Source organism: Haemorhous mexicanus, chromosome 6 (assembly GCF_027477595.1).
Source record: "Haemorhous mexicanus isolate bHaeMex1 chromosome 6, bHaeMex1.pri, whole genome shotgun sequence".
NCBI lineage: Eukaryota > Metazoa > Chordata > Aves > Passeriformes > Fringillidae > Haemorhous > Haemorhous mexicanus.
In genome coordinates, this window is record NC_082346.1 from 61,875,308 (window position 1) to 61,898,011 (window position 22,704).

Genomic DNA, 22,704 nt, shown 5'->3' on the forward strand with positions numbered 1-22,704 from the left:
CGGCCCGCATCCCGCCCCGCCTGAGGCCCGGCGGAGCCGCTCGCTGCCTTCCGTGCCCTCAGCGGAGGGCGGGGGCCGCGCTGCGGAGCCCGTCCTGCACCAGGCGGCGGAGGCAGAGCGAGCGCCCCGCCGGCACCGCGAGCTGCGGCGGCCGCGCTCCTCCTCCCCCTCCTCCTCCTCCTCCTCCTCCTTCTCCTCCTGCTCTCCTCCTCTCCTTCCTCCCCCTCCTCCTGCTCCTGCTGCTGCTTCTGCCCTCCCGGCTCTGCGCTCGCCGTCCCGCCCGGCCGCCCCGCGCGGCTCCTTCCCTCTATGGATGGGAAGGCAGCACCCAACGGCGTGGCCACCATCGAGGACAGGATCCTGCGCATCACCGGCTACTATGGATATTACCCGGGATACTCCAGCCAGAAAAGTAAGGCTCCCTCCAGCCTCTCCCGGCCCTTCAGGGGTGTGTGTGTGTCGGCAGAGCCCTGAGGGTGCCGTGCCCCCCCCAAGTGCTGCCCCATCCCTCGGGGTGAGTGTGGGGCGCGGGGTGCCCGCTGTTCCCCGGGGGGACGCGGCGGCTCTGCGGCTGGAGACGGGGGCGGCGGCGCTTGGCCGCGGAACTTCGCGGCTCCCAGCCTCTCAGGGCTGGCGTTTTAGGGTTTATTTTTCATTTCCACCCCTCCCACCCCTATCCCCGCCGGGGTGGGGGGGTTCGCTCTCCGCCTGCCCCGCGCCCGCCTCACCGGGAAAGTTTCGGTCTCGGTGGGTCCCCCCGGGCGGGCGCTTCTGCTCCTGAATTATTCATCTTCCTCTCGAAACGAGTGAGATTTTTCCAGAAAAGTGGGGAGTTATCGACCATGGGGTGTTCCTTCGTGCTGTAATGCCAGACACTTGAGGTTTCGGGGCTTGCTGTTGGTTTGGGGTCTTTCCTTTCTTTGGAACGTGTTCTATTTATTTATTTCCCTTCAACGAAGAAGAAGCAGAAAATAAAGCAGGTGGTCCTTGCAGAAATTCCCTAGTTTTTTTTTCTTTTGAAGTTTTTAATTAGGAGCAGCGGGTTTCTGGCAGCTGGGAGAGCCTGAGTGGGTTTCTCTGGAATTCTGGCAGTCCCAGCACTCTGGTGGGAAAAGTTTGGCTAATGAAAGAAATTATACATTTTTACCACCAAGGAAATGTGTGCAATCAGGTTTTATTGTATTAGTAGTTGCTTTGCAGTTGGCAAAACTATAACATGCCACAGCTTAATGAACAGAAGAGGAAGTGAGGGGCATAATAAAGGAAAGGCAAGGAGCCCACCTGGGTGATGTGAGCACTAAGGAGCAGACTTTGGTCTGCATATTTCCCTTGGAATACTCAGCTTTCCAGAACAGCCAGTGCAGTGTTCTCCAGCTCCAATGCAATAATAAATCAAAACACTATTAATAAACTGCTAATATCAGAAAAACACATCTGTGGGCTTTTTATGGTGGAGGAAAGCCATGCATTGGAGCCATTTAATAAATAAAAATTCCTCTGTGCAGTAATCAGCTGAAAAATCCAAGTCAAGCCCAGTGGTTTTATCCATCTGTTATTTGTGGCATGCTAACAGCATGACAGGTGTTATGGGCATTTTTTTGGTGAGGTCACTTGTTTTATCTGCAGAGTAGTGGGGAAGAAGCTCTGAACAATCTGGGGGTATGGTTAAATATTAGTCCAGGGACTAGCTAAGCCAGGTGGGACCTGTGTCCCAAATTCTGTAGTGGCTCCAGAGTATCTCTACAGTGTGATGTATCAGAGAAGGGTGAGGATTCTGGCTTAATAGTTTTTTGCAAGTTTGCTTGGGTGGCAGAATGCAATTTTTCAGTCTGCAGCATCACTCCCACTCTGTATCAAGTTGTAGATCTGACTCCTGTGTTGTCAATCCAAGTGCTCTGTGTGGTGCAGTGGGAATGGCAGGAGAGTGCTGCCTGGGCAGAGAAAAGCTCTCTTAGACCAGGTTCTGCAGATGCTACAAACTGCATCTGCTTGAAAACTAGAAAAAGCATGCCAGGAGAGGCCAAGGCTTTCAGAAGTGCTGACTCTTGGGATTTTACTGCAGGTCTCTTGGCCTTTTGTGCCTTTCTGGCTGGGTGCTAAGGCAAAACAAAATGATCAGTAGCTCATGTTTTGCTGTCTGAAGAAAAGTAAAATTTGTGGTTGTCATGTTTAAAGAGGAAAACTGCAAGTGTGCAAATCAATGGTATTCCAAAACTTCAGTGCCTTTTGGGTAAATGAAATACATGAACCCCTTTTAAGCTGTGATTGCTTTTTAAAGCAATCTCCTAAGTTTTGGAACCATCATCATGATTTTTGGAGTGCTTGCAGTTGGCACATGACTGCTTTAGCCCCCTGGCTGTGTGGTTTGAGTTTATGAATGCTTCTACAAAGATGTTCTGCCTTACCCAAGGTAGAACCAGGCATCCTTCAGGCATCATGAACATACATCCCCTGGCACTCAGCAAGAGTCATCCTGGCTTGGAGTTCTTACTCTGTTCCTGTGTCTTGGCCAATTTATTGCCTTTAAGAGGTGCTCCTTCAAAGTTCTGTTGACTGACAGTTCTTGTGGTGGCTAATTGTTCACAGAGATGCAGCACTGTAAACATGCAAGGTGGGGAGTCTGTAGCCCTAATTATAAATGGCTTTGGTATCTCAGTTTATTTCGGTGAGGGCACGATTTTTGTCACCACTATCCAAACTCAGTTTTAGTTCAGGTGGGCAGTGCTGGTGGCACTCAGCACGCTCAGAATTCCAGGCAGGTTGTGTCCGTACCCTCCCCAGTGCCAGAGGGGCCCTTTTCCTGTCACTGTACGTGCAGTCACCTGCTTGTGCTGTCACCTTGCTCCTGCCTGGTTCTGGAGCCTGCCTGAGGATGAGCTGTTGTCCCCAGGATGGCTTTGTGCTCTCTGCTTCTGAGCAGAGAGCTGGCCAGGCACCAGATGGACAGGGGGACGTGATTTGGGTGGTCACAGCCTGCTGATGGTCACCACCTTCCTTGAGCCTCCTCTTTGTCCCCAGGCTGCAGTGCCCAGCAGGGGACAGAAGGATGCATAGAGGGATGTTGAAGGCAGCAGTGGGTGGCTGCTGTTCTGCTCACTCTTGGGGGGTACCTGGAAGATGACAAGGAAAGCCCAAGGCTTTGTGAAATGTGCTGGTGATTTGCATCCCTCTTTGAGTGCGTTGGCTTGTGTTCCATGGTCTAACAGGAGATCACGCCGTGGTTTCTGTGTGGGAAGGCTGAGGACTGTTCACAAATAGCCATGAAATCTAAAGTTAAAGCACTGTGGTGTTCAAGAGCTGTTATCACAAAGAACTGCAGTATTTTCTAGTGACTTGTGCCTCATCATCCATATTTGTGTGCATTAACCTACTTCAGACTTGGGGTGTGCATGTGATGATTCTTTTGTTAATTTTAAGTCAGGCACTTTTATCATTTTATTTATCTTTTAAAAAGTCACTGGAGAAGGAAAATAATCTGTTTTATTTCTCTGCAAATCATCTGAATGAGCAGAAAAAATGTATTTTGGTCTGGTATTTACATCTATGCCTATTGCAAAAATCCTGTATCCTGCCTAAAAAAGAAAAAGACACAATTTTTTTCCCCCTCCACTTTGTACTGAGATGCAAAGGGCTTCCTGATCCCAGTCAACTTGTACCTTGGAATTCATGGCTTGATCCCTCACTTCTTGCATTTTCAATGTGCAGACTCTGTATGAGGTATCTGACTTTTGTGGGAAAGGAGGGAGGCTGTGCCTCTCTTCCAGCCAATTTCTTTGGGATTCATAATTTCCAGGGCATGGTGCTGTTGTAGATCAGATGCTCCATCCTCTGACCTGGGGCTGCAGATGGTGCTCCCATGTAAGCTCCCCTTGTCTCCATGTTTCCATGTGTGCAATGTCATTTGGTCTGATGCAACTTTATCATCTACACAACCAGTGGGAGACTCTGTTCCCTCTCCTGACCTTTGCTGTGACTTCTCATTCTTCTCTGACTTTTCTGCTGGCAATACAATCATGTTTAGTGTCTCCAGGGTCAAGAGTATCTATGGGGTTTTGATTTTTTGTGGGTTTTGAGTTTTGTTTTTTTGTTTTTCTTTCCTTTTTTCCCCCATTCTTTCCAACTGCCACCCATCTGCCTTTCATCTCATTACTGAAACCTTTTTTACTTTCATGCTACAAAGTTCCTCTCCTTCAAGTCTGTCCTAACACCTCTTCTGTGCCTTCAGATGAATTAAAACTGCTCCAGTCAAAGTTTCTCATCTCTGATCTTCATCAGCTTCACCAAATCAAGTTTCTGCCTGTGTTGTCTTTCTGATGGAGCCCTTCCCACTATCCACAAAGCCTCATGTCTTGCAGGATGCTCTGCATTTCTGTAATGCTGCTTTCTCAAGCACAGAACAACTTTACTGAAAATGCAGCAGTTCCTCACATGAGCCATCACCTTCTCCTTTTCATCCTGCTTGGGGAGCTTCTCTCAACATGCAGTTGTGGCTGGAGGCTTTGATTCTCACCCCTGCAGATTATGAACACCCATCTCTTTCAGGCACTTGCTGGACTTTCAAATGAGTTCTTTAATCCCCTGCTGATTGGATCTCCCCTTTTCCCCTCCTTCAGGCCTGACCTGGAACCATGGAGTTGTGTAAGCTGCTGGGAGCAGAAGGTGCTGTCACATGGCTGTGCAGCAGCAGGGCTGTGACATTGGGCTCACAGTGGGACACTGGGTGACCATGCCTCTGCTGGTGTCTGCCTGGGAGCTGAAGAGCCCTTCCAGCAGCGTGTGACCTTAGCAGTGCTTGGGGAGATGCTGAACCTGTCCTTGCCATGAGCACAGTGGCTGTCAGGAGCAAGCTGTGTGTTTTCCTGCTCCCCTGCAGAACAGCTCTAGCAAAGGTCTGAGGTTTAATTTGGCTACTTCAGCCTCAAGTCAGCAATCTGAGCTTAAGCACCTACTTAAGTCTGAGCTTGCTCTAAGCCACGGGGCTTTGAGAATGCGTTCAAAGTTAAGTCCCTGCTTAATTGCTTTGCCTTAATAAGGCTGGGATTAAGGCATGCTGAGCCAGCATCAGAGGCTTAACAATTCAGTTCTTGTTCCCTGTGTGGAGGAAAAGGCTGTGGAGGGAAAAGCTACCCCTGAAACACTGGAGAGAATTTTCTCCTGGTTATCACAGCAGCTGTGCCAGCAGCTCTGCTGCAGTACAAATCACATGGCAAACCCAGATCATCTCTGTGCTTACTGAGCACCCTGCTCTCCTGGTGCCTTGTCACTTCCAGCCAGAGGAACAAAGTCTCCCTCTGTTCACTGGAGGCACCCAGCTGCTCCTCCAGCAGTTCCCAGAGCCCTTGGTCAGGCACAGTGGGAGGCTGGGAAAGGGGAACTCCAGGAAAGGTGCTTTGAAATTTGTGCTGGATGAGGCTGGTTTTGTTGAGCTGAGTTTGAGGGGTCTGGGAGGGAGGAAGCAGTGTCTGAATCTCTGTGTGAGTTGGAGCCTCAGGGCTGTGTTGGCTTGTACCACTTGTGGCAGTGTCCCTGTGCCACCTGGTAGCATTTGGGCTGCAGGGACTCCAGATGCAAGGCTAGCCTGGAATGAGCTTTATTTCAAAGCCTTCCCTTTCCCCACTGGACAGGGTTTTTCCATAGGAGGGCTGTGCCCTGGCGGATGTGCAGCAGTGAGGGCTGGATTGCAAACTTTCAATTTAGCAGTTTCCCCTCCCCAACTCTGGGGCACAAGTGGGTATCATGGCACAGGATACAGTCCTGTCATAGTTGCCTTTTCTCACAGACTTGTCTCTGGGTGAAAAAAAGTATGGCTGTATGTCAGCACTGGTAGCATAACTTATGAAGTAATTTCTTTCAGCAAAACAGATTTTATAAATACTCCTTTGCTGACTAATATTGGCAAGACCAGGTTTGTTTTCTTCAGTGGAATAGGGCCAGGCTTTGTGTGGGTTTCTGTTTGTGCTGGAAGGGGATGGCCTGGCAGCCTTGAACTGATAGCTGGAATATGGGACCTTCCCCTCCCCTGGGAACTTCAGTGGAAGTCGAGGGCTCTCAGCCCCTGGGAGGAGAGGAAACTGCTTCTCCCCTTCCCTCAGGGGCTGATTCATCCCCTTGGGGTCAAATCCCTGAGGAGCTCAGCTGTGAAACTGGGCATGGACACAGTTCTGGACATCTGTGGGCAGGAGGGATGAAGCCAGATTGGGAAGGACACCATGATGAGCAGGGCAGTGAAGAGCATATCCTTGCAATGGGGGCTGATAGAGCTGGGCTTTCCCATGCCAGGATGGAAACAGGGCTGCTGCTTCAAACACATCTTGGGAGGATGAACAAGGAAATGTAGGAAAGAAGAGTTATTTAAGCTGAAATTGCATGTTGGCACACAGGCAAATGGGTAGGAACAGGCCATGAATAAATTAAGGCTGGAAATTAGCAGAAGGTTGAGAGTAATGGCCAAAAATCTTGCACAGTCTTATGTATTTAAATAAGAATTATTTCCCAAGCTCTAAAGATGCCTCATAAAGACATCTGCCAAGATTTTGAGAAAAATTACCCCTATTTGGCAGGGAAAATTGAGACAGTAAGATTGGGGGAGTGATGCTAATTTGCCAGAGGTTGTTCAGAACAAGCCATAAGTTTGATGGAGTGATCTCTGCCTCCACTGGTGACTGCACAGCAATTCTGATGCTGTAGCTGGCCTGGTGCTAAAGGTGGAGGACGTGCTCTCCATAACTTGGTAGCTTTCTACATGTGCTCTCTGCCTGCTTTTGAGTTCCTCTGCCCTTCTCTGCTCATTCTGGGTCACCATTGGTGATCCCAGGGTGCAGTGTTGGGCCCAACAATAACTTTTTTGATGATCTGGGTGAGGGGTTGAGTGTCCCTTCAGTAAGTTTGTGGATGACACCAAGTTGTGTGGGAGCGTGGATCTGCTGGAGGCCAGGAGGGCTCTGCAGGGGGATCTGGACAGGCTGGATCCATGGGCTGAGGACAGTTGTGGGAGTTTCAGCAAGACCAGTTGCCAGGTCGTGCACTTTGGCCACAACAACCCCATGCAGAGCTACAGGCTGGGGTAGAGTGTTTGGAAAGCTGGAAGGGGAACTGGTGTTGATAACAGAGGCTGGACATGAACCCAGGTGTGCCCAGGTGGACAAGAGGCCAATGGCACCTGGTCTGGGTCAGCAGTAGGGTGTCCAGCAGGACCAGGGCAGTGACCATTCCCTGTGCTGGGCACTGCTGAGGCCACACCTCGAGTGCTGTGTCCAGTTCTGGGCCTCTCATGACAAGAGGGACATTGTGGGGCTGGAGCATGTCCAGGGAAGGAAACAGAGCTGGGGAAAGATTTAAAGAATAAGTCATATAATAAGTGGCTGAGAAAGCTTGGGGGACTTGACCCTGATAAATGGAGGCTCAGGGGGAAACTTCTCATTCTCAGAACTCCCTGACAAGAGGATGCAGCTGAGGGGGGTCAGACTCTGCTCCTCAGAAACAAGGGACAGGGTGAGAAGAAATGGCCTGAAGCTTCACCAAGGGAGGTTCAGGTTGGACATCAGGAGGAATTTCTTCATGGAAAGGGTTGTTAAGCAATGGGATGGGCTGCCCATGGAGGTGGTGAAGTCGTGTGTTCAAGGAACAGCTGGATGTGGCACTCAGTGCTCTGGTCTGGTTGACAAGGTGGTGATTGCTCACAGGTTGGACTTGATCTCAGATGTCTTTTCCAACCTCAGTGATTCTGTGATTGTCACAGAAAGTCTTCCTGGCTGCCTGGCCCTCTGGGTGTTGGCCGGGGCGGTGGCACAGCTCCCAGCCTCCTCCTGCCTCACCTGAGGTGGCTTGAACCTCGCTCAACATGACATCATCGTGGATGCAAGGAGCTGCACTTCCTTTTCTTGCTTTGCCTAAAAGTGTGGCTGCAGCACACAGCCCATGGGGACATGACCTGGAGCTGACATGAGCTCCTCTGTGCTCTTCTGGAGTGCACAGAAGGGATACCCCTCATTTTGGTTGTCCTTCCAGCACTGTCTCCTTGATATTGCCTTCCCCATCTACTCAGGCAGACAGCAGCATGTTTGGTCCTGGTTGAATGTGGTAAAATGATATTGCCAAGTGGCAGATGGCTCTGGCAGACTTTTATCCCCCCAGTGCTTGCATTCCTGTTTTTTAATAGTGGCTCTAAAGGTTTGCAATTATTTCTTCTGCACATTTGGAAATTGATGGGCTTTTGCTCAACTGCCTGCATGGGAATTCACCCATGAAAGTGAACTTACTGTTTGTGGAAGGATTGGTGGCAGGAATTTTTCATATAAACATGCTGCTGAATGATCACAGCAATGAATAATGAAAATGCCTGCAAAAAAAAAGTCAATGTCTCTTTGTGGCACATGTGAGAATAGGGTGGGGGGAACAAAAAGTAAAGTGCTTAACTGAGTGGTTAAATTATTTACCAAGTGGACCAGCTCTTACTTAGTGAGACTGAAAATTGTTTTTCCTTGTGGTGAGGTGAAGTGAGACTCCCTGGTGGCCAAAGGTTTGGGCTGGCCCTGTGCAGAGTGGCAGATTTCACTGCAGGGAGGTAGGAGCTGTGAGGTTTTGCTGAGCTAATGCCCAGGGTATGGCTTTCACAGAGCTGTAAGTGAGAGCAGCCTGGCCCTTCCAGTGCCAGCAATGAATTTATTCCAAGGCATGCAGAATGTGCTCAAGTGACAGGACTTGGTGTGTCTGCCACACAAAGACATTCCTGTTAGTCCTGTAAAAACATATTGATTCTTCCTAGACCTCCCTTCCAAATACTTTTGGTAAAATGGACTTGCCCTTTCCTGCATTCAGCTGGGCTGGATCAGGGGTAGTAGAGTTAGAGAGTGAGAAAGGAGCCTCTGCTGTGCTTTTTGTGGAGGCAAAGAAGAAGAAGAAGATGGTTTGCTCCTGTTCTGGGGCAAATGAAGAGGTTTTGGCTCCAGGGTGGAAGATGATGTTTCCTGCTGTTTCTGGCAATCTGAAATCTGTTCCTTGTCTCAAAGCTGTCCAGTCTCTTTTGTCTGATACAAGAAGAGCTCCCATGCCTGTTTTGATTCTAGCTTAAGTTTCTAACGCCATTTTGGGGAGAGGGAAAAGGAGAGGCAAGCCACCAGCGTGGCAGCTCATGAGTCAGTAAAACTCTACTAAAACAGGTCTCCCAGATCCACTTTCAGACCAGTTTTAGTCCTGGCAGTGAGCTCTCCATCCAGAGTCAGAGACATTGTAGCTTGAGGCCAGCCTGGTGACTCTTCCAGTTCTATTCCTTTTTGCTGCTTATGGCACTGAACTTCTTGAGCAATTTCCTGCTGAAGCAATATCCAGCACAGCTCCCCCTCCTCCTGTGGAGGCTGAGTCTTCTGGGGACCTTCTAGGGCTAACAGACCTCTATTATTAATGGAGTAGTTGGCAACTTAATGAAAAAATATACTCTCCTGCTGGGGACTGATTTTTTTAGGATTCTTGGGAACACAACTCTGCAGACACTTTCCAGCTAATGGGCATCATACACCTGAATGTTCTGAGGACAGCACTGGAATTACCCGTGCCTGTGTAAGATAAGCATGAAACAGGGCTGGAACATTTGTTCTCTGTCAGGGGAGAGAAAATCAGTCCTCATGGTGTGATTTATATTCTGCATCTTGAAGTGAGATGGCAGAGTTGTTACAAAGCAGTGGACAAGTACAGTCATTGCAACCCTTTTTTTCACATATCTGAATCCTGGAACTTTAAAATCTTTTCTTAGATGGATCTTGGCATGTAGAGTGTGCAGCCCTGGAATTGTGTGGGTGCAGATTGGGGTTTTTCTCTGCAGTGCCAGAAATAACCTGTTGTGTGATACGTTACAGGGGCTAGGATTTGTAGCAGCTTGTGTGCAAGTGGGATGCTTCAAAGTGCTTCACCAGAGGAAATTCTTCAGTGCTGACAGCATGGATAAAAGAAAGGTGAACTTTTCTGTGGTGTTTCTGCACCATGGTATGGACTTCTACCTGAGGAGGGTTGGTTCTGTGTGTGAGAAAGCTTTTGCTCAATGCTCACTACTCAGATGGGCTGCTAACACAAAGACCAGGTGGAAAATGATTGAACTTAGCATTTACCAGGGACATATTTGATGAAGTTTCCCAATTTCCTATCAATTTTTTTCTTCTTTCCAGGGTGGGATGGAATGGGGGAAAAAAAAAGGTGAGGAATTAGATAAAAAGAAAATGAAATATTTCAAGAACATTTCTGCTGAGGAAAAAGAATTGAGGTCTGACATGTAACTAAAGAAGTGCCACATTTCCCATGCACTGGAAAACAAGCCTTGGAGGAAGGAATAAAAGGCATTTTTCAGCTGAAAGACTGAGCTGAGCTGTTGTTGGTGTGCCAAGCCATATGTGTCCTGTCGAGGTGATTCATCCCTACAAGCCCTGCCTTCTGTCCCTCTTCTTGGGGGGCCCTGTGGCAGCAGGCACGGGTTTGGCTGTGCTTGTGCTCCACAAAGCAGGGAGCACTGGGCTGATCTCAGTGTTCAGGGGAGTGCACAGCTATCCTCTGACCTCCTCATGGAGCTGTGTGTCCAGGAATACAAATTCCTATGTCCTTCTGCTCTGGGATGCAGCTCTGACTGGTTGTTCAAAGAGTTAGGAGTTCATAAATGCTCTGCACCAGGGGAAAGTGGTGAGGAGGCTGCTTAACTGGGTTTTCCAAGGCATCCTGTTTGTTTCAGTGCTGGAAAGGAGGTTAATTAGATCAAATTAGGGCAACTCTATTTCTAGCTGGGGTCTGTGCAGTGTTTTTGTGCACTTCTGCTTTGAAGTAAATTCAGAAACTGTTCTGAGCATCCTGGTGGAGACAGGCAACCCCGGCTGTGGGTTCAGAGAAGGCAGCCAGAAGAAAAGGTGTCTGCATTTGGGCAGAATCAAGAGAACTTCCTTAAACTTAGATATTCACACCATGCACAGGTACAGCAGTGACTCCTCTGAGAGCCAAAGGCTCTTGGGCAGACCTGGAAATACCACTGGGGAGTGAGTGTGAAGCTGCAGTGCTGTCAGATTTTGTGTGCCTGACTTTTAGAGGCACTGCCTTGAAAATGAGCACCTTAATTGTTATTGGTATAAAATATTTGTGCAGTTTAGTGAAGTTTTGTAGCACTTTGTGGAGGTAAGAGATTCATTATAGTTTATTGCTTTAAGAAGGCAAAGAAAAGTGGGTGGTCCAACTCCCAGGTTTGCCCTATGTAGGGGAATGGAGGGTAAAAGAAATCTGTCACTGTTGTTTTGCACATTATTAACACATGTTGGCTTTGGTCTCTTATTTTAGCTGGAATCTCAGGTTTGCTGTAGGAACAGGAACTCAGTTGGCTGGGTTCAGATTTACTTTAGTTCCAAGGCTGCTCCCAGACGTGGGATGTTCACAGCTGAGGGTGTTTTTGGTTTAGTTGCAGACAAAACTTAAGCCCTTTTAAACATGATTTTCTGGCTTTGGAGAACAATGTCAAGGTTCTGATAATTTTCAATGTCCTTTTTCTTCCTCTCCACGGTGAAGCATTGTGATACCTGGAAAATGATCATCTTAGGGCAGGAGAAGCCTCTGGTGCTTTAATGACTGTTGCCCTTCACATCCTCCCTGTGAATGATGGATGGTGTGGGGCTGCCTAAAGCAAAAAACCTCATTCTGTTCATGATCCCCAAGTTTTTCTGTTTCCCTACTTGGTACTGTGGACAGAAAACTGTAGTTTAGAGCAGTCTGAGTTGCCAAATATCCTCCTTGCACACAAAGACAAGATTCACAAGACTTAATTTGAGGGTTACAGCCATCTTCTGTCATGTTCAGGTGTCTCTGAAAGACAGCTGGGATTGCACAGTGCAGTTTGAACTGGCTGTGTAGACACTGGGTTTCCTGCTGTATTTATGCTTTTCCTGTGTATTTTGGTGACTTAAGCCGCTCTCCATGGTCCTGATTTTCCTTTTCTTCCTATCAGCCTCCCTTCTCTCCGTGTCTGTGTGTTAGACTGGGCTGGTGGAAGGGATCATCTGAAAGGAAATGTATTTGGTGCCTTTGATGTGCAGAGCCTTTTTTTTTTTTTCTTTATAGGCTATGAACAAACTGTGTATTCCCAAACTGAAGAATACATGATTGCTGTTCCAGCCTTCCTCTGAGAACAGGCTTTGACATCATTCATACTCTATAATTCATGGTATTTTTCTAGCAGTCTGTTAAGGTCTGCAGGAGAGTAAAGGGGATGATTTAGAAAGGCAAGAATTGTCCTGTGCCTTCTGGTAGGTCTGTGACCGAGCAGGCTCCTGCTCTTTGGAGTTCTTACTGAGTCTCTTTTATCATGGAATAATTTCTCCTTCTCTTTGGAGTTGCTACTGGGTCTCTCTTTTATCACAGAATCATTTTTTAAAGGATGATATTGTTTTCCTTAATGTAAGCACTTGCTCCTTGTCAAACACATCCTCGTATGCTCCGTTAGGACTTTGCGCCTCATTCCGGGGTGTTTTAAAAGCAGATTACAGAACGTCTTGTAACTCCTCAGCTGTTGGTTTTTTTAACCTGGTTTCTTAAGGAAACAAGGCTTATGTGAACACCATCTCTCCCTCCTACCCCCTCCCCGTGTAGCTTTTAAATCTGATGGCCAAATCCAAGTAAAATTACCAGGAATTAGAGAGCAGAAAAGGCATGAAGCCCTGATGGACCTTATAAAAACACAGCTAGAAATAGGGGCTCTTGGTTCTCCCACAGTGGGAAAGATGTAGGATTACCTTCTTCCTGGAGATGAAATGTGCTGTATACAATTTTTGGGCATCTTATCAAAGACACATCTAGTTAACATCCAACTTCAGGCAGTGACCAACAGGAGCTGTGCAGGGAAGAGAAAAATGGAGGTTCCTGGTGTGTTTCCATCCACCATTGATCTGTGCTTTGGGAAGTTCTTGGTGTTTGTCTATTTTAGTAGCTTTTGGTGGCTATTTCTTCCATGAGTTTGTAGAGATGCAACTTTGTTCATTTTGCTGTTCTAGGATTTCTTTTCTCTGTTGCTGCGGGCTCTTTGGGTGTGGCTCTTCTGCTGAGGAATGAGGGTGATTCCCATGAAATCTTGGAGGCAGGTCCTCCCCACCCCCTGATTTTGTGGAGAGACAGGAGGGGAAAAAGAACAAAATGTTGGCCTGTTAACTGTGAATAAACATCCTGTGGAGCTAACACATGTTTTATTTCATAATTCCTTCCAGCACTGAGATAAGATACTATCCTGGGAGAGAAATTGGCTTTGGCTGCTTCCTCAGGCTGTAGTGGGATGCCAGGAGCCTCACAGGGTACACCTGCCTTTGTTTGGGACTTTGAGGTGATGCAGTGAAAAACCATGAAATGATGCCACTGGACAGTTTCAGGTTTTGGTCTGAAATTCAATGAATGAAAGATTACTTTGGAGAACCACAGCTGTTGGTAAAGATCTGTAGAGCAATGCAGGCAATGCTTGTGAACACTTGGCAGTTTTAAAAAATGGAGAGAATGGAGTTGTTTTATTATGGCTACAGAAAATGTTATCAAATATTCATGATGATCATCTCCTCTTATTTGAAATAATAAATCCAAGGTCAGTTTTGTACTTGTAGAAAACTGGTGGCTGACTATTGGCCCCTTATTTCTTTGCTGGTGTAATGTAATGATAATATTTAATATTTTATCTACTTTGCAAGGATGTTATTAGGCTCACAAGTATGTCATGGTACCCAGAGAAGCAAAAGTAAGCTTCTCCCTCTTTCTCCTGCAGGTTAGGGAGAGGCTTCTGCAGACATTTCAGAGCCCAGGGACAGAAAACATGGTGCTCAAGAGGGCTCATATAAGGCCTAAAAGTTTTTCTGTTGATGAATGTAATGTTCAGTGTAATGATGAGGTTTAAAACAGGCAATAAAGAAATGCCACCAGTTCTGTTTATTTTAAAGGGTAAGCCCTTAAGAATTGTTTTTACCACTCATGCCATCCATCGTGTTGCCAGCTGTGACATTTGTGACCTGTGTTGCAAATTAGAGTTTGACATTGTGGTGACTGCACTGAGCAAGAAAATATGCCCTAGGGGTTTAAAAATAGGATTTAAAGCACCCATCCCATGACTGCATTTTATTATTCTGCTGTATGTGTTGTTGTTATTTATTTATTTTCCCCAAAATGAATGCAAGTTTCTAATATCACCATGTGGCGACAACACGAAGACTTTTTAGTCACCGCTGCTGCACAAAGTATTGTGAAGTCTGACATCCCTTTGAAGAGCTGTTCTTAGCCACAGCTGCTATTTTTATTTTTGAGTTTTTCTCTGTGGAATATTTTTTATTTTGTCCTCACGTGCCCTGAATTTTCGAAACATTTTCAGATCAGTCGAGGTCTTTCCCTCTCCTGTGTTTTCCCCACTCTAATTAATTTTACTGGACTGTGCCTTCGAAAATCTAGTTGAAAGTCTTTTTCCCTTGAACTCCAAGGAGTCTTTAGAGAAACATCTGCCAGAAGCACTGACCTACAAAATCTATTAGGCTCTTCCCACTGGTGAGAAGCTTGTTTATGTAATGCTGCTGGATGGGACAGCTCTGCTCTGGAGACAAAATCCAAAATTCAGTTTGGCTTTTATAAGCATAGGTTCAAAGAAGTGGCTGATACTGAGATGATGTTAAAGTGCTAAAGGTTGGATGTTAATTGGGATCATATGTGACTTATCACTTGTAATGTGGCAGAGAAGGGTGTCAAAAACAGGGGAATTAATTGTCCAAGAGAGAAATTTTCATCCCTCCATTTCTGAGCAAAGCAATAATTAAATATAAAATTAGTCAGTTGATTCATCTTACTATAAACACAGAAATATAAACAGGTGATGGGGATCATATCACTGGATGACTTTATAGATTTTCATAAATTATTTGATGATCTTTTGAGTTTGATGGTTACAGATATAACTGGCAACTTATTCACACTCTGTATATTCTTCATAAATGTGCTGATAATGGGAAGTACCAGATAAACTACCAGAAGTTTATCCCTTTGCCCTCTGAAAGATCTTCAGGGGGTGGAGATGTGAAGGCAGCTGCTCCATCCTAACATAAAAGTGGAAACAACAGAGGAAGTAAAATGTCATGTGGCTGGAGTGGATCAGAGGAAAAGGGCAACCAGCTCATGAGCTTCACTTTCCTGGCGTGGACTTGTGAGATAAGCAGAGAAAGTTCTGAAATGTTCCTCTCCAGTTTTGGGGATTTTGACTGTGGGGACATTTCACTCAAACTGGATGAGTGAAGTTAAAGCAGAGCAGAGCCCATAATCTTCACTACATCAGGAGCAGTATAAGGAGTGGCTAATATTATATCCAGCAGCTTGGAGCTGTGTGAGCAAGGAGCTGCTCAGAGCTGGAATAATTTGGAATGCAGCCTTTGGTTCAAACCCAGACCAAGTTTAACCTTTGCCTCAAGGCTGGTGAAAGGATGTCTTAATTCTACTGCCTCAGCACCTATTTTTAATGCTATGTGTGCTCCCATTTGATTTTGGAGGAAAGTTTTCCAATTCCCTCTGACTTCTTGGACATTCATCATCTTTATCTTTTTGAAGAGACATTGCAAAGCTGTGAATCCCTTCAGTGCCATCCCCCAGGGAGCCTTGGCATTTCTGGAGTGGGCAGGGGGACGTGTCCCAGACACATTAATAAAGCTCCCCATCATGAAGTATCAGGAGGAGCTAACAGAATATTTATGCCTGCTTGTTCCCTGACCTTCCATAATTATTATGGATTATTCTATTACAGCAGAACATTTTAAAGTAATTGGGGAGATCAGATGCAAGTGTGAAGCCACAAAGGCTGTCCTGAATCTTGGCAAAATCATGGACAGGCATCCAAATTGTGAGTCAGTCTGCCCTGATCTTCCTTCTCAAGTGGGATGTTCCCCAGGCTGAATAATGATTTGTCCCTCCAATGAAGTTACATGGTGAAAAGTGGTGGAATTTGACTTGGTTCTTTGATATTTTTGCCATCAATGCAGGTTCCAGAGTTGGGAGTTTTGACTGTCTACAGTGTTTGGGATTTGGCCACTTTTACAAAAATTGGTGCTCATTGGTGAGCTCTGTGATGTGAGCAGTGATCATCTGGTAAGCAGATTGCAGAGCTGGCAGAGGTGTGGAGGAATAGCTTGTGTCTTAGTGGGCAGGGTCACCTGGATCATTCTCAGTGGATATATGTCTAATCCATCCTGAAAACATCTGTGGTGGGGATTGCTCACCTTCCAGGCATTCTGTTCCAGTGCTTCATTCATTGTGGTTTTCTCTTGACTAAATCTTGCTCTAGTTCAGACCCAGTTCTTGTCCTAGTACCTTGTGAGTGGTCTGCTCCTCTGCAGCAATATCTTACAGATCTCAGAACCCTTTTTTCTTGTTTTCCTTCATCTTTACTAAAAAACCCAAATTCTTCCACTCATTCTGTGTTGTCATTCTTTCTGGAAACTTGCTTCTTGTCTTTATCATCTGAAGTCTCTGCAGTAAGCCATCACCTTACTTAAAATTTCATTCCTCAAATTGGACCCAGGTCTTCCTTCAGTTGAGATCTTACCTGTGCAGCCTTGCAGAGAAGAATTACTTCATGTCCTTGATGTACAATGGATTGTTAATCTCATTTCTGTGTCTGAATTTTTGGCAGCTGTATAAAAGGTGATGCAGCTTCAGCCTGGGGTTTCCTCTAAACTCCCAGTCCTCTTCTGGAAAACTGCAGTTGTTCCCTGAACTGTGTCTGTACAGCTGATTCTCCGCTTAGGTGGGAATAACTTTTCACTTTTGCAAATAATTCTTTATCCAGGTGATTTCTCCATGTTGTTAAAATCATTCCAGTTCTTTCTTTAATGTACTTGGAGCCTTCTTTAATATAACTTAAGCATAATGATTAAGCTCCCTATTATGGAAAGAACAAATGCTAAAAGTACCCTCAAGCACTTTTCCTCCTGGTTAAATTGTTTCCCTGTCCTGTCATGCTGGGCAGTGTCAGGAGCTGTCCTGGCATCAAGATCTGTAATATCTCCTGTCCTTCACTATTCACCAACCTGTTATTCTGTCATGGAAAGAAATGACATTACTCTGATGGGATTTAGTCTCAAGGAAGCTCTGAGTGGCATTTTCCTGGTTTCCTTTTCATGTATCCTGCTTGGTTATTTGGTCTGGTATTTTGATGGGAGCAGAGACATGGGCTGCTGGTTACATCTGACTGCTCCTGGTTTTTATATATTCAAGTTTGTATTTTTCCACTCTTTTCCAATTTCTTTCTCCAACCTAGCATTGTCAAAGATATTTTGGCAACCTGCTCTAGTGGAAGGTGTCCCTGCCCATGGTGGGAGCCTGGAACAATATGGTATTTCAGGTCCTTTCCAAACCACTTCTTTGTTTCTGTGAAGATCCCTGTAACATTTTTAAGCTAAGTTTAAAAATTCCATTGATTTCCCAAAACTGAGATGGGTGCTTTTGTACCAGACCAAGTTGTTGATGTGAAATTCATCCCAGAGCTCCAGACAGGCCTTGGTTTGGTGCCACCTCATTACTCTTCAGGATTTACTGCTCCACAGACCAGTGGCTGCAGAGGCACATTAGAGATCCAATATTTCATTGCTCCATTAAGAATTAAAAACATATATGTTATATTAAGATAAAATTATGCTTTTCCCTTTCGTTTATGAGGAGATCAAGGCAAGAGCTGGGCAGATAATGAAACAAGATTTTTGGCCAAGTTATCAGTGACTTTGAAATGATCTTTGCAACTTTGTTATCTTTCTTCCCAGCATTTTGCCACTGCTTGGGAAGTGAAGTCATGTCAGCATATTGCTCACAGATGGTGACATTGTTAGATGTGGTGTATGGCAAGCAAAGGCTCAGGTACTTTTGGAGTTAGATTTAAATGCGTTGTAAACACTACCCCGACCTTGGCACAGGTTGAGAGGTTCACCTACACAAAAAATTACAGGAGACAAAAGGAATCAGGAAGGAGAAGCTGTTTAAATACCAGAGGAAATGTATTTAATGGTCCTGATAAAGAAGTACTGTGTAGTGTTGTGAGTGTTCAGGAGATTGTTTGAGATTGTTTAATCCAGGCCATTTTGCCTACTCCCTTTTGGCCTGTACCTTGGGAATTCAAGGGAATTCAATCCCTTAAACAGCAGATTGGCCCACCAGCCAAACATCTCCCCCTTCACCACTGCATGAAAATGCTGCTGAGTTGGACCAAGAGCTGCAGCTGTGTCCATGGGAGGTCTGAATGGTGAAGGGGCTGGAATTCAAAACTAACACCTAGCCCATGGCTGAAAATTCTGAATGATCTGTGATTAGGCTGTAAAGGACAAGAACAGGGAGCAGTGACTCCTGGGGTTAGCTTAGATCAGGCTGATGGCAGACCTACCTAGAAATAGAGTCTAGAAGGAAGTGTCTCCTTATGGCCACCCAGGGAAAGGACCCAACGAGCTGAACTCTTCATCCTTTGCCACATTCCAAGGCCCAGCTGGAAAGGTCATCATCACATTCCTTTCTGAAATGCATGAGGAATATTTTTTAAGCTCATAATCTGCAATGTGTCTCTTGTTCGTGTGACTCATTAATATTTTAAGTATTTTTCCCCCCCTAGTTCTGTGTAACTGAAGTGCTTCATTCTTCATGATTCAAGTTTGGTTTAAGCTTCCAAATCCTTGCCCAGCTCAAAGGGGGATCAGGATTCTTCTCTGCCCCACTCTCATTTTGCATGGTGTGGAGAAGCTGCCTCAAATAATCTGCCTGGTGACTTCTGTCTTCCCTAGAACCATCTATTTTTTTTTTTTTCATTCAGTCCCAAAGCTTGAGTTTTGCATGTTTGTGACAAACCCTTTGTGACTTTGGTGTCTTGGGAGATGGAGAAGAAGCTGATGAAAAGCAGAGTCCTGCTGTCTGCTACATGAATTAGAGAGAGGCTCTGATTCTGGCAGAGTTGTCTGTGGGTTGGATATTCAGGTGTTAGTCTGGTCCTAGAGCTGGGTTTCTGACTCAGGCAAAATTACTGGAAGGAATGGCAATGTTGCCTGGTGTCAGGGCTGCAGAAGTAGCCCTTGGTCTGTTTTTTCCTCTCTGCTGCATTTTGTCTTGCTTGAATCTGCTTGCAAATTGACTGCACTTGCTGGTGCAGAAAATGAGTTAATTTTGATCTTGGCCTGTATTTATCTGCAGCCTGTGTTTGTTTCTTTTGCCCTGTTCAATGGCCATTTCTGCAGATCTAACTTGCAGGCTAGAATGACTCAAGCTGGGAGAGCAGATCACTTGGGTGTGCTCAGGTTTTGTCTGCTGCTTTGTGGAGTGTGTTGAGTTCTTTGTAGAAAAGCAAACAGCTGACTAATAACTTTAAATGTTATATACTATTTCAAAGTGATTGCAGCACTGTTAATTTAGTGATCACAGGAAGACAGAACTGTTGTGTGAAATTAGAGAGGTTGTATCTTTCTTATTTTCTTTTATCTGGGAAAGCAGGAAAGCCTGCTTTCCCAGATAAAAGAAAATAAGAAAGAGCAGCAATATGTTCTTATCTTAAACATGCCATGTAACATAAATAATTAACCACAAGGATTAAAAATAGAAATAAATATAGGTTAGTAAACTTGTGTCTAGATGAATCCTCTCTCCATTTAAAAACAATACTGCGTTACACTAGTGAATAGCTTCTGTGAGATCAAAATTAGATCACTGAATATTTAGGTGCTCTGTCTGTGTTTGACAATCCTCATGTCTCAGTGCTTTCAGAAGACTGCTGGAGTCTATTTATAGCACAGATTTTGAGCATCTGACACATAAGCTCCTGTGGACAGTCAGGTTAGTTTTCAGATGCAGAATACACAGAGTTTGCCCAAGTTGAAAATGCTTTTTTTAATATTGCCTTGTTAAGCTGTCACCTTCTCCTCCAGGCTGGGAAATGTGGCCATTTGTGAGCTTGGGATCAGTCTGAAGTAGCTGCTTATGAATAACTCCTTTACAGCATGGGAATTTATTTCAGGTTCACACTGATGTAACTGGGATCAGAGCCTTGGGATACACAAACACTTCAGAAACAGAGATCACTTTTCGAGTGCTTTGTGGTAACTTGGAGTTCAAATTGGCCTTGAACAAAAATATCGTCTGCTATCTGCGCAGGACAAGGGGGAATGGTTTTAAACTAAGACAAGAGAGATTGGGATTAGATTTTAGGAAGAAATTCTTTACTCAGAGTGCTGAGGCCCTGGCACAGGCTGTCCACAGAAGCCGTGGCTGCCCCATCCCTGGCAGTGTTCTAGGCCAGCTTGGATGGGCCTTGGAGCAACCTGGGGTAGTGGAAGGTGTCCCTGCCCTTGGCAGGGGGACTGGAGCAAGATCATCTTTAAAGTCCCTTCCAACCCCAACCATTCTGTGAATTCTTGAGAACTTGCAGATGAATCTCCTGGGGTGGCTAGGAGAAGAAATGAAATGTATCCTGCATTCTTCCATCTCTGTGGAATCTTCTGTTAATGATTTTACTCCTCACTGATCCGACAAATTAAAGAAAACATGATAAATATCTAAATAAAAGCAAGCTCTACATTTTCTCCTCTATGAGATTTCCTTCCTTGTCTGTCTGATCTAATTCATGCAGGTCTAATGCATCTAAATTTCCAAATGTGTCTGCTTGGAAAGCATGTGGGAAAAGAAGTTTTGATAACTCCTGAAATGAGCCTTGTAGCTATCACTGAGGTCTTTCTGAATTTTCATGTGGACAGCTCTACCTTGGAATCACTTCTCAAGTAATTAGCTTTGGTAGTTTGGCTCCAGATGTCTCCTTCACATCTGAGCTTTGTGATGTGCCAAGATGAGGAAAGTAAAAATTAAAAATGCCTTTGGTGTAAGCTCTGCTCAACTTTTACCACTTTTGGTGCTCACCTGCACCAGTGAAAAAGAATCCTACTTGGACTGGAATTTTCCTAGCAGGCTGTGAAGAACCTCCAGAGCTGCTGGGTTCTGCTGCCACCAGTGCCATACTTAGATTCCAGTGATTGATCCTGCCTGGTCAGGATTCCTTGTCTGGGTTTGTCTGGCAGCTGGATCAGCTGGGTCTCTGTGAGTGTTCCTAAAGCCTTGTGACTGATAGATGTTTTTAAGGCCAGAAGGGACAATTAAAGTTAATCCGACCTCTTTTTTTTTTGTATTACCTTATATACAAATACCCATTATTATAAAGTCTAACATTTGCTAGATAAACCAAGACACACTTTGTAATATAATTTTAATGCAAATGTATTAAAACCATAGTACAGCAGCCAATTTTTCTGGAAGCTGTGAGAAATCCCTAGAGAATCTGTGGGTATGGTTGGACTCAGTCTCTGGATCTTAGTGAGGGAACATGAAATTTTATGCCTGAAGCTTGCTGTGAACTTGGACACCATGCTTAGCTCCCAGCCTCCCATGCTTGGACAGAAATTGGTCAGTTCCTGCTCTGGGGAAAGTCATTGCAAGCTCAAAGTGAATATTTACAGATAGTAATCAATGGGAAAGGGAGGACAGTTATTTTTAGTGGTGAGATTAAATGCCAACTGTTTCCTAGTGTCCAGGCTTCTTGTAACACCTCATCCTTGGTATGTTCCTGAATTCAAGCAGAGCTTGCCCATAACTCACCCTCCTTTATCACTTACTTTTGACCATAGTTATGTGATTTAGTTGAGACTCTCTCTCTGAATGAAGTTTTGATTTCATATTCTAAATATAAAAAGGTACCAGCCTTCATGAGAAGTTCTGGTTATCTTTGCACTGTAATTCATGAATAACAGTGGCAATTATTGGAGATCTTTCCATTGGTCTTACCCAGTGAAAACCCACAGATTTTAATGGAATTGTTGGGGATTTGTCCTGCTGCAATTGAGAGAACTTGGCCCATGTTCTGCTTGTTTCTTCCTAAACACATCTTGTGTTTCAGTCAATGCATCTCATCCCAGAGCACAAAATCATTAAATCAGAAACCTAAAATCCTGCAAGACAATGCAGGTTGGCAGATTTTCATTTTTAACTTCATTGACCTTGACCAATACAAGTTCTTCTGTTATCCTTGTTCACTTCAGCTCTTCTTGCCCTTAATCCTCTCCAGGGTTTGTAGGAGGGACTCATGAGCTGTGGCCTTGAGTTAAAGTTGGAATGGTGATGGATGTCTGACCATGGGAATGCAAAATCTCTGTCCACTGGGGTTTATACTAAAGTTTGATCACAGTGAATAAAAAAACAAACAAACAAACAATAAAACCACACCAAAGATGAGAAGTTTTGAAGGTTTTCTTTGGCTGTTATGCCTTTGATCAGTCTAAATCCAGCTTTATAAGAGTATTTCATCATACATTTTTGTCTGTTTAGCACACTGCATTGCACATCCATCCAGGATAAGAATAATGCAAGGATAACTGCAAGGATCCAGCTGTTTGTTTGTTGTAGAAATTATTTTTTGATATTGAATTAATTAGTTCTTAATGCGGATCAGACTGATTTATATAAACACTTGGAAAGAAAGGACAGAGTGATGACAAAAAAATTAACTGGTCATGAAAGAATTGAAAAAACAAGACAAAAATTCTTTATAATTTTCTAACACAGCAAGCTTTTTTCCCAGCAATTATGAATTGTTTTGAAGTGTTATAAAGAGAACTGCATTTACTTCATGCTGTCTGATTAGAAGTTTTGGCCTTTCATATATTTCAGCTTGGT

At 44.9% G+C, this 22,704-nt stretch overlaps 1 protein-coding gene across 2 annotated transcripts in view; it reads left to right on the forward strand.

Annotated features, from left to right (window-relative positions):
* Positions 1-216: 216 nt before the first annotated feature.
* Positions 217-22,704, forward strand: part of SLC35F4 (solute carrier family 35 member F4) — a 115,706-nt gene continuing 93,218 nt past the window's right edge. For both annotated transcript variants that reach the window (XM_059848196.1, XM_059848197.1), the window contains exon 1: positions 217-412. In XM_059848196.1, coding sequence (XP_059704179.1) covers positions 310-412 — 103 coding nt within the window. In that variant the 5' untranslated portion in view covers positions 217-309. The remainder of the gene's footprint in view (positions 413-22,704) is intronic.